The 12537-nt window shown below is 37.4% G+C and overlaps 1 protein-coding gene across 1 annotated transcript in view; it reads left to right on the top strand.

Annotated features, from left to right (window-relative positions):
- CNTLN (centlein) overlaps positions 1 to 10006 on the top strand; it is a 362865-nt gene extending 352859 nt beyond the window's left edge. Inside the window, exon 26 of the mRNA XM_052645165.1 lies at positions 9905 to 10006. Coding sequence (XP_052501125.1) covers positions 9905 to 10006 — 102 coding nt within the window. The remainder of the gene's footprint in view (positions 1 to 9904) is intronic.
- The last annotated feature ends 2531 nt before the right edge of the window (positions 10007 to 12537 follow it).

Raw genomic sequence — 12537 nt, 5'->3', positions numbered from 1 at the left:
GCATTTCAGACTCTTTTGTTGACCATGATGGCTACTCCATTTCTTCTAAGGGATTCCTGCCCACAGTAGTAGATATAATGCTCATCTGAGTTAAATTCACCCATTCCAGTCCATCTTAGTTTGCTGATTACTAGAATGTCGACGTTCACTGTTGCCATCTCCTGTTTGACTACTTCCAGTCTGCCTTGATTTACGGACCTAACATTCCAGGTTCCTATGCAGTATTGCTCTCTAAAACATCAGACATTACTTCTATCACCAGTCACATCCACAACTGGGTATTGTTTTTTCTTTGGCTCCATCCCTTCATTCTTTCTGGAGTTATTTCTCCACTGATCTTCAGTAGCATATTGGGCACCTACTGACCTGGGGAGTTCCTCTTTCAGTATCCTATCATTTTGCCTTTTCATAAAGATGGGCTCGAAAAGGACAGAAATGGTATGGACCTAACAGAAGCAGAAGATATTTAAGAAGAGGTGGCAAGAATACACAGAAGAACTGCACAAAAAAGATCTTCACGATCAAGATAATCACAATGGGGTGATCACTCACCTAGAGCCGGACATCCTGGAATGTGAAGTCAAGTGGGCCTTAGAAAGCATCACTACGAACAAAGCTAGTGGAGGTGATGGAATTCCAGTTGAGCTATTTCAAATCCTGAAAGATGATGCTGTAAAAGTGCTGCACTCAGTATGCCAGCAAATTTAGAAAACTCAGCAGTGGCCACAGGACTGGAAAAGGTCAGTTTTCATTCCGATTCCAAAGAAAGACAATGTCAAAGAATCCTCAAACTACTGCACAATTGCACTCATCTCACATGCTAGTAAAGTAATGCTCAAAATTCTCCAAGCCAGGCTTCAACAGTACATGAACCATGAACTTCCTGATGTTCAAGCTGAACTTCCTGATGTTCAAGCTGGTTTTAGAAAAGGCAGAGGAACCAGAGATCAAATTGCCAACATCCGCTGGATCATGGAAAAAAACAAGAGAGTTCCAGAAAAACTTCTATTTCTGCTTTATTGACTAGCCAAAGCCTTTGACTGTGTGGATCACAATAAACTGTGGAAAATTCTTCAAGAGATGGAAATACCATACCACCTGACCTGCCTCATGAGAAACCTATATGCAGGTCAGGAAGCAATAGTTAGAACTGGACATGGAACAACAGACTGGTTCCAAATAGGAAAAGGAGTACATCAAGGCTGTATATTGTCACCCTGCTTATTTAACTTACATGCAGAGTACATCATGAGAAACACTGGGCTGGAAGAAGCACAAGCTGGAATCAAGATTGCTGGGAGAAATATCAATAACCTAGATATGCAGATGACACCACCCTTATGGCATAAAGTGAAGAGGAACTCAAAAGCCTCTTGATGAAAGTGAAAGAGGAGAGTGGAAAAGTTGGCTTAAAGCTCAACATTCAGAAAACAAAGGTCATGGCATCTGGTCCCATCACTTCATGGGAAATAGATGGGGAAACAGTGGAAACAGTGTCAGACTTTATTTTTTTGGGCTCCAAAATCACTGTAGATGGTGATTGCAGCCATGAAATTAAAAGACGCTTACTCCTTGGAAGGAAAGTTATGACCAACCTAGATAGCATATTCAAAAGCAGAGACATTACTTTGCCAACAAAGGTCCATCTAGTGAAGGCTATGGTTTTTTCCAGTGGTCATGTATGCATGTGAGAGTTGGACTGTGAAGGAAGCTGAGCGCCAAAGAATTGGTGCTTTTGAACTGTGGTGTTGGAGAAGACTCTTGAGAGTCCCTTGGACTGCAAGGAGATCCAACCAGTCCATTCTAAAGGAGATCAGTCCTGGGTGTTTGGAAGGACTGATGCTAAAGCTGAAACTTCAATACTTCGGCCACCTCATGCAAAGATTTGACTCATTGGAAGACTCTGATGCTGGGAGGGATTAGGGGCAGGAGGAGAAGGGGATGACAGAGGATGAGATGGCTGGATGGCATCACTGACTCAATGGACATGAATTTGAGTAAACTCCAGGAGCTGGTGATGAACAGGGAGGCCTGGCGTGCTGCAATTCATGGGGTCACAAAGAGTCAGACACAAATGAGCGACTGGACTGAACTGAACTACCATGTGACAGTATGTACCTGGACAAAAATGTAATATTTGCTGATACTGTTAGCCAGGAGTGAGTGAGAATTAAAAAGTCTAGAGCCTTAACTTATCTATATTTAACACAGAATGCAAATATATGTCCTCCCATCAAGTGGTCCTGATACATTTGGTAATTTTAAGTATTTGATCTTTATCTGCACCTAACCTTTGTCCTCACAGATTTCTAGTAATAAGAGTTATACTGGAAAAAAGTCATTCTTATATCTACTCTCATTTTCTATGACTCGGCTGCCTTTTAATTTCTTTGAAGAGTTTTACTTGTATTAATTCCTCTTCTGTGTTATTACATCTTTTAAAACTTACAGTTAATGGCAGAGACAAAAAAAGCAAATTAATGATCATAATAGGGTGGAAAAACCTTCCAAAATTAGTTTTTTCTGTATTTTAGGAAGTGGGAGGGAAAAAAAAACAGGAACAGGGAAAGTTGGCTGAGAGTAAAGTATGGAAACCTTTGAACAGGAAGGGGATGCAATCAGAGTTGTGCATTAGACAGCTGCACAAGATCAATGTATAGGATGGTTTAGAGGGAGAAGAGACTAGGAGCAAGTCTAGACAAAGCCAGTAGGGGCTTGCATGTGTCCTCACCATACAAATAGGAAGGACGAGGTAGATATGACTCATTTGGTAGTCCCTGAATCACATAGCAGAACTGAGATTAAATGAAGGGGTGAGAAAGCAGAAACCAAAGAGAGCTAAGTTTAATGTGGGAGTTGGACTGTGAAGAAAGCTGAGCGCCAAAGAATTGATGCTTTTGAACTGTGGTGTTGGTGTGGTGTGGTGTTCTCATCACCTTATATGATGAGAAAGAGGATGATACCTTTAAGAGTTTTAGGGATCGAAAGAGGTAGATCAGATTTGGTAGAGAGAAGATGTCAGTGTCTGAAGCTGTAAAAAATTTAGTAGGTAACATTTCAGTAACAGCATTCAGGGACTCACAGTTTTTCATTCCGGGACTTTGCAGTTCACCCAAGCCTTCTGTCTGGCATTTCTCAGTGACATCTAACCATTTAAGAACACATTTCAAACTCTTACAACTCAACAAGAGAAAAGAAACAGACCTTCAGGACTATTCATAGCCATTTCTACAATAATATATACAGATAGCCATTAGGCACATATAAATATGCTCAGCATCATTGGCCTTTAGGGAAATGCAAAGCAAAAACCAAAATGAGATACTACTTCATACCCAGGAGGATGGCTGTAATCAAAAAGGAGAACAATAGCAGGCATTGGTGAGGATGTGGAGAAATTAGAACCCGTGTACATTGCTGGTAGGAATGTATAATGATGCCACCCCTGTCGAAAACAGTCTGGCAGTTCCTCCAAAAGTTAGAAACTAGAGATTATGTGACCCAGCAGTTCCATCCCTAGGTATATACTCAAGTGAAGACGTATGTCCATATAAAAATTTCTACATAAATGTTCATAGTGCTCAGTAGTTCATAATAGCTCAAAAGTAGAAGAATCCAAAGATCCGTCAAGACGGATGAATAAATAAAACATGTTATATGCATATGTGGAATATTATTCAGTCATGAAATGAAATGACATGATGATACATCATACAGCATGGAAGAACCTTGTACACCTTATGCTAAGTGAAAGAAGCCATACACAAAAGGCAACTCATTGTATGATTGCATTCATACGAAATGTTTGGACGAGGCAAATCAAGACAGAAAGTAGGTTAGTGGTTGCCAGAGGATGGGGGCAGAGGAGCAGTGACTGCTAATGGGTACAGGGTTTCTTTTGGGGTGATGAAAATGTTCTGGAATTAGATGAAAGTAATGGTTGTACAGCTGTGTACAACCAATGAATTATACACTTGAAAATGGAGAAATTTATGTTATGTGAATTATATCTCTATTTAAAAAATGAATTCCTTAATATGAGATGTGAAAAAAGAATACCTTTAAAAGTAAATCCAGTAAAGTTATTAGATCACATATGCTGCATTATGCCCCCATTAGCAGAGACTGTGTTAAATGCATTTGAATTTGAATTTCTGTCCATTGGCCATAACTATGAATAAATGAGATAAATTTTTTGACTTCATATTTAATAGGTTTCCTTTCAGTTGGCACAGAAGGAACTGTATCTCTATCATATTCTAATTGATATTACTTCCTCCTATATGCAAACAGATAGGAGTCCGTTATTTACATTTGCCCTCTAAGAGACATTGTTTAATTGTTCTGTCCATTCTGATCCTCAAAATTGAAATTATAGGAAAGGTCATTTAGTTTTGTTTTCAGGCCTTAATAATACCTGAAACTGTCTTATGTACTTGTGAGTTTATAAGGCCATGGAAATAATTAGTGGAGATAAAGTTGAACCCAAGCTATGGAAGGCATTTTAAAAACATGTTGCCAAGTGTCTACCGCATGAAAGGTAATTCATGCAGTAGTGTCTACCGCATTTCAGGTTTGGAGATATAGCAGTGAACAAGAGTCAAAAATCACTGTCCTCATGGAGCTTATATTTCTGGTGATGGAGAACAATAAACAGATAAAATATAAAAACTATGAAAGTTTTTCAACAAACTTGAACAGAATTATAGGTATATATAATAAAATATGTATACTTACATAAAGCAAGTAATATACAGTTACAACTGCAATGTGCTTCTTTACTAGGATTTATATTTCAAAAACCCTTATCCAGGAATGGCTAGAAAATGTGTCTTGATTTTGTTTTCCAGATTTCATTCAGGCAGTTTTCATCAACTTTATGTAGATCATTTTCTCGTATGGGAGCCATATCAAAAATCCTGCCTTCGGTTGTTGATAACTTAAAGTACAGACTTTGATCAGTGGTTTTTCTTTGCCTTTAATATCCCTGTTCCTACTAGGTTGCTTCAGATCTTACAAATGCTGAAATTTAAAATGGCTCTTTCCTCTGTGCCCTTTCTGCAAAATATGCTTACCTTCTATAGATGCTTTGTGATACAGCAGTGGGAAGGTTTTTATAAATCTCCCTGGCTTTGGTAAATAGAGTAACTTCCAGCCTGAAGGTTACCAGAAAGTTTCTCTTTACAACAAATGTCCTGTTCAGTGTTGCACTTACAACATACTTAAAACATGCCACATACATGTGAACTCCCATGGTCACTCTCTCCACACACATAAACACACACAGCTACCCACACACACCCACTCCTCACATCCAGCTGAAGTTGCAAGAGTTAAAAATTCTCCATTCAGAGACTGGGATTTTTTTTTTAAATTTAACCATCTCAAGCCTACTTTCATGATACCAGGAAAAAGACATATGTCATTAAAGGTAAAAGGTAAATTTTATGTTTTGCGTATTTTACCACTGTAAAAAAATGGAGGGAGGGGAATGAAGGGAAAGCAAGTTATAGCTTTTACCAAAGTTTAAGAAGAGCAGACACAGACTTCAATATTCAGTGACACTCTAAGATAGATAGATAAGTATGTAGATAGATAGATATGTGCCAGAAATATAAGCAATATTTAGGAAACTTAGCTTATAATTGCCAGTTTTAAACTATAAATAAATCGTTGTTTCTCATACCATGCTTGGTTATTTTATGAAGTTCAATCTTTTAATTACAAGATAGCTGAATAAGCATACAAATATTTATTTATACCAAATTTTGCACCTTTAATTTTATAATTATCAAACTATATTAGTCTCTCTTACTAAACTCGCAAAATCTCATTGAATCATATCTTTGTTAAAAGTAGGTCTAATAAATAACATGTAATATCTGTACTTTGAGTATGACTCAGCTGGATTAAAGTCAATTTTTATTTTGAAAACAATATCATTTGGTAATAGTTTTCAAACCAAAAACAAGAATGAAACTGGTAAAAAAAAAAGAAAGAAAAAATTGTTAATCTTTCCCTTTAGATTTAAAAATATACCCTTATTTCAGTCTTTTTCTTTCAACACAAAAATGTTCAATTTTATACTATTGAGAGCACATTCCCAGTTCATGCTGATGCTGTAAACGATCTGTATGTTTCACAGTTATAGATTTGAGGCTTTGTTATTCTTCCAGTGTAGTTCTCCAGCATCTGCAAGTATCAGTCATATCTTACCTTTATACAGGAATGCCTCTAAATGAAGTCATAATTTGTAAGTGTGAGTGATAAAGTTGAAGTTCTATCACTGGCATACATCTGTGGTCATTTACATGTAAGAGAAGCCTAAAATCTGTGTGAAGTTAGGGGAAGTGTTTCCCATAAGAGAAGTCACCTTTTTCAACAAGGACAGCCAGAACAACCAGAAAGACCCCCTTCAAGACTATGGTATAGACTTCCCTGGTGGTCCAGTGCTTAAGAATATGCCTGCCAATGCAGGGGACACAGGTTCAGTCTTTGGTCCAGGAAGATTCCGCTTACCATGGAGGCAACTAAACCCATGTGCCTCGGCTACTGAGTCCTCACATCCTAGATCCTGTGCTCCACAGCAAGAGAAGCCATCTCAGTGAGAAACCCAGGCACCACACTAGAGAGCAACCTCCACTCTCTGCAACGAGGGAAAGCCCACATGCAGCAAAGAAAAACCAGCACAGTCAAAAATAAATGCATACATTAATTAATCTTTAAAAAAAGATTACAGTATAGACCAAGTAAAACTCATGGTTGTTTGAATGTCCTAATTAAATTTCCATTCCGAGAAATCTTATGGAGTATCAGCTCTTCCCCTGTCCATTTTTCTCCTTGTGCTGAAGAGTTCAAGCCTGTGTAACTGCAGTAACATAACTAAGACAGTCATTTCTATATTTATGCAAAAGAGATAAGGAAATTATGCAGAAAGCCCAGCAGACTTTCTGGACTTCGTAGGCCCCAGCATATTCCATCTGAGATGAAACCCAAGACAGCATATTTTGCAGGTTTGTTGTTTCGCCTATACATATGATGGAGCAAGGGAGAAAAGAGCTTTGCTATTGGCCAGTCAGGTTGCCACTTCAACCCAAGTCCAGAATCCTGTCAGTAAAAGAGTTGTGCTTTCTTTTTGTATCTGAGGGAGAAAGAACAGACTCTTACACTGCCTGTATGAAATAAACCTGCACTTAGTCTCCAACAACTTTGTGAGATATTATGAACTTTTCTCTTTATTATATAAAGAGAAATTATTATCTAAAGGTTTTTTCTGACCTATTTGTAGAGAAAAATAGAAGCGCCTACACAGGGAGATGGATGTACACAAATTGGGCATCTTGATTAAAGGATAGGCTGCTTCTTGAACTTCATCAAGAGTTAGCCTCTATACAAAGCTTAGGAGACACAATTCAAACAGTTGTGTTTAACTGTGGGGCTTTTTGTTTTACTGGGAGCCAAAGGAAGAGAATATGAGTTATTAGCAATAAATTAGTCAATGGACCTCTTGTTCCACCTTGGAGGCTTCCTGGAAGAGAGACTCTTAGACTAGTTTTAGAGGGAAGCCAAATGTTCAAGTACATGACATGTTGAAAATTGTTCTGATTGCAAGATGATAAAAAGTAGGCTGAGTTTTTAACTTGAAAATGAAATGTGCAGATGAGATAATTAACGTCAGTACATTGTGGCCTGGTAAAAGTGCTGTGACATCATTATATAGGAAATCGTAGAACCAGCATGTTTCCTAGAGTGTGCTCCATGGACCACTAGTGCCACATGATAAATAGACTGTGAGAAAAGTGTGGAGCCCTGAATTTAGAAGCAGGGTATTACATTGCCCTCTGCGAGAAATACAGTGCATTAGCATATTAAAGTCTCTAAGAGATCCTGAAATAAAATAACATTTAAACTTCGGTTTGTTTCCCACACTTACTTGATCAGAGAACTCTTTTTTTCTTAGAACAACTTTTACTTTTTAGAACAACTTTTTAAAATACTCATTTCTGCTTTTGCTCTACCAGGAATAGATGGGAGGGTATTCTCATCTTGTTTGTTTCCTTTTTTGTTGAATTGCATACAGTACTGAGGGCCATAGTCAAAATAAAACAGTTACCTGGTGGTTTTGCTTTTGTGTCTATCTGTGTGTGTGTGTGTGTATGTGTGTGTGTGTGTGTGTGTGTGTGTATCTCTTTAACATCTAATATTAATGCCCTGAGAATTTAAATTCTCTCATTTATAAAACTGGCAAATATGTATAACTTTTCTGCATCCCAGAAAGGCAGTTTTCTCAAAGTAAGGATTTGCTGTATCATTATCTTCCAGAAGGAAATCTAACGTATTCTTGTTCCTTGATTCTATGATGCATTTCCCCACATTTTCACATTTCTGAAATTAAAACATATGCAATTTGTGTATATTTAATGTGGTAGCTTCCTTTTTTCCAGAAAAAGCTGTTTTTAAGTCAATGTGGGTATTTTATATTCACCTGTATCTTAAAAAGTGAAGAAATATGGTATTTTTGTATCTTATACTTTATTTAGTGTTAAATTTTAAGTAAGAAAAATGTGTGAAGCTCCTGACATAGACTATAGATAGAGTCTCTCCTGACAGAGACTCAAGAGTATTTTAAGGAGAAGGCAATTTACTATCAAGGTAAGACGGAAGTTAAACTGGAAAGCTGCTTAGGATCTGAGGCAATTCTATGGACCAGCTTTGGTCTCTGTGTTTTCTTCATGGCTTACACAACCTGCACCATTTCGGCCTGTTGTTTCACCACCACTGGCCAGTCTTTTCTCTTTTTCTCCCAGTTTGAATTCAGAAAATAACCATTATGCTGGGGTTAGCTAATTATAACCGCTGTGGCTGAGCACAGCTGATCTAAGCACAACCGAACAACTTACATGGAGGGCACTGGGCTGATTTTGTTTGGGTGCTGACCAGTGATGCTGTCGGTGGTTGTCCTGGCACAAAGAATGGCCTGACTGTACACCTCTGTAGGGAAAGGGTACTGGGCTTAAGTGTCCTTATTCTATTCAGGGAGACAAAAGTAGTCTTCTCTGGTTAATCAAAAGGACAATTCCAAAAAATGAATTAATGGGTTTCTTGATGGTTACAAATCTCCTACATGAAACTAGATAGCTGGGAAGCAGGATAAAAGGAAGTCAGTATGGCTTTGGGTGGCAACTGGGGAACATTTCAGATTTTCCTTTACTTGTCACCTATAAGTGTATTGTTATGAGTTCTACAGGCAACTCAATAAAGCCCAGGAACAATAAAACTTTACCAGAAATGTTATATAAATTATTAAACTTTAAAATGTACTCTACATTTCATAAACTCAGCAGTTTGTAACATGTGTATTACACTTTGATATGCCAAATAAACTTTTCTATAACAACTTAATCAATGTATATACTTCTGCCATTTTTTTTTCCTCTGAAATTTTATCCTACAATCCTCAAGACGTTCCGCTGTAACACAGGCAAGTATATTGATAGTTCGCACTCCCTCTTATGAGTGATGAACATATAGTGCTACTTCTGTGGGCCTGTGGACCCTAGAGAGGGCTGTAGCCTGCTATTGATCAACTGATTGAAGATAAATGGCTCAGCTGCTTGTATTGCAGATTACAACATTAACACGGTCAGTAAACCATGGATTGTTCAATAAGGCGTTTATCTTTCTTCATTTTACTTCTGCTCCTGTATCATTTTTATTATAAAAGACAAAATTACCCACACTAACCAGCAAGATCAGTTGAAAAGAGACCCAGTAGGGTACCATTATGGGTGCAGAGTTGCAGATAGCTCAGTTCAAATGGTTTAATGATATTTAGTATATGTTTCTGAACTGAAGAAAATACAGAGTTTTGATCGTCTTTTTTTTTTCTGTGTTTCTTTTACAGCTTCCTTTTGCCACATATTTACTAGAAGCAATACTGGAAAAAATAAATGAAAAAAAGAGACTAGTTGAAGAATATTTTACAGTTATGAAAGATACTAGATGATATTATGATTGAGAACTTTTTTTCAGATCTGAAAACTTTATGTGGTGATCAGAAAACATGCACTGCAGTCCTGGTACAGTATCTGCTCCAGCTATCAATAGTCAGGGTCAATACCAAACTAAGAAGTCTCTGGAACCAATTAATTGCTGAACAAGTGAAACTAATTAAGTGCATAGCCATTTAAAAGGAAATAGTGTAGCATTTGATTGTTGAATACAAATATTGCCACAAATCAATGCAAACTTGAAAATGGTTTTCCTTCCAGTACATTACAAGAAATTAGAACAAGCTTGGCATGCACAAATTATCAAAGGAAAAAAGTTTAAACTGAAGACTTAATGTTCTGAGTTTTGTAAGAAACTATACTTTTTACATAAAGCTGCTATAAATGGCTCTAAATCACCTGATAAGCAACACATTTGTATTGAAAGCAAATATAAAGCAAAGCATTACAGCTTAAGAGTGAGCATTTAATGAAATGAATGGTGCAGTCCAATTGTATCTGTTCTCAGTCTACTGGATTATATAGGAGATACTGTATTTTCCTAGAACAATTCAGCAAAAATAAAAACATCTTCTCCTTTACTCTCTCTGTTTTTTTTAAATTCACAATATTTTGTGTGGTCATATAAATTAGCAAGGGCTACAAACCGAGTGTATTAATTAGACTAGTCCTTGCAAGTCTGCTAATTAAATTCTTAACAATGGTCATCCTTATTTAGACTCTCAGACATTCCCTGGTCATTTCCCCTCTTTCCTATGTTCCTGCCACACCTAACTTTTTGCTTCCTCCGATTCACCAAACCTGCCTGCCTCCAGCTGTTGCCTTTGTATTCTCTCTCTCCAATATTCTGTACTTAACTTTCCCATGACTGGCTCCTAAAATATCATTCAGGTTTGCATTTACAAATTTCCTTAAGCATTCCCTAGCCATCTCACTATTTAATTTCCTTTATAACACAAAAGTATCTTTTACCTCTTCACTTATGTTCTTGCTGCTTTGAAATATATAGGTCCATGAGTTTAAGGCAGAGTTGGCAAATTATGGCTCACAGACCAAATCTGGCCTACTACCTGTTTTTGCTTAGCCTACAGTAAGTTAATAATGATTTTTAAGTTATTATTAAATGTTTTTTAAAAAATCAAAAAGAGAACTATATAGCATGTGAAAGTTATATGAAATTGAAATTTTAATGTCCATCAATAAAGTTTAATTGGAACACATGCACATTCATTTCTGTATTATTTATGGCTGCCTTAGCACTACAGTAGTTCAGGTGAGTAGTTGCAGCAGAGACTTGATGTAGTGTGCTCACCACTTTGCAGGACTGGTAGGCACACTGTAAGTCACAGTGATACAGTTACAACTTGTCAGCATTTTGAGTACCTTAAATACTACCATAACTGTAATTTTTCTAATGCCAGTGGATGCCCACCGTGTAAAAACAAGAAGAGGAAATGACTGTCAACTGTCTCATTTTTAAGGTAAAGTGTGTATTATGTTGCTATTCAGTGGCAAAGCGTTAGCTTTATTATATGACACTATACCTATGCTGTGCTTCCCAGGTGGCACTAGTGGTAAAGAAACCACCTGCCAATGCAGGAGACATAAGAGACACAGGTTCGATCCCTGGGTCGGGAAGACTTCCCAGAGGAGGGCGTGACAACCCATCCAGTATTCTTGCCTGGAGAATCCCATGAATTTGTTACTTTTTATGGCAAAAGGCACTTGGCAATGTAATTGCAGATCTTGAGTGGAGAGATAATCCTGATTTATTTAATGGCTTCTAAAGAGTCAAGATAGACAACAATGTTACTGCAGAGGCAGAGGGATGCAGAAGTTTGAAGATGCTACCCCCATAGCTATAACGTATGGAGGAAGAGGGGCGTGAACCAAAAAATGTAGGCAGCTCCTGGAGACTGGAAGAGGGAAGGGAAGGGATTGTATCCTAGGGCCTCTAGGAAGAAACAGCACTGTTGACACCTTGACTTTAGGCTAGTGAAACCAATTTTGCATACCCCAAGTTGTAGGAAATTAAATTTTTGCTGTTTTAAGCCGCTAGGTTTGTAGTAACTTGTAACTGCAGCAATAGAAAACTAATATAAATTTGCTTAAATTCTATTTAGAAGTTTTCATGAAGGATATTGGTCAGAAAATGCAAGATCTAGATGTTCAATATTCAAAAATCAGTCAGTACATGCTGTTATTTTAATAGACTAAAGAACTATCAGGTGACCATGAAACTTTTGGGAAAGCAATTGAAAATTTCAGTACTCATGCATGAAAAAGAAAAACCTCAGAAAACTAGGGACTTCTTCAATTTTATAGGAACATCTACAAAATGCCTACATCTAACAGTATGCTTAATGATTGAAGGTAGAACACTTTCCGTTAAGAAGCAAAGATGTCAGCTGTCTCCAAACTGATATACAGGCTTAACACGATTCTTATCAACATCTCACCAAGATGTTTTGAAGATGGAGACAAGCTTCTAAAATTTGTATTCAAAGCCAAAGAAAAATTTAAGTGG

This window comes from Budorcas taxicolor, chromosome 8, assembly GCF_023091745.1.
Source record: "Budorcas taxicolor isolate Tak-1 chromosome 8, Takin1.1, whole genome shotgun sequence".
Taxonomy (NCBI): domain Eukaryota; kingdom Metazoa; phylum Chordata; class Mammalia; order Artiodactyla; family Bovidae; genus Budorcas; species Budorcas taxicolor.
This window is presented reverse-complemented; position numbering and strand designations above follow the sequence as displayed.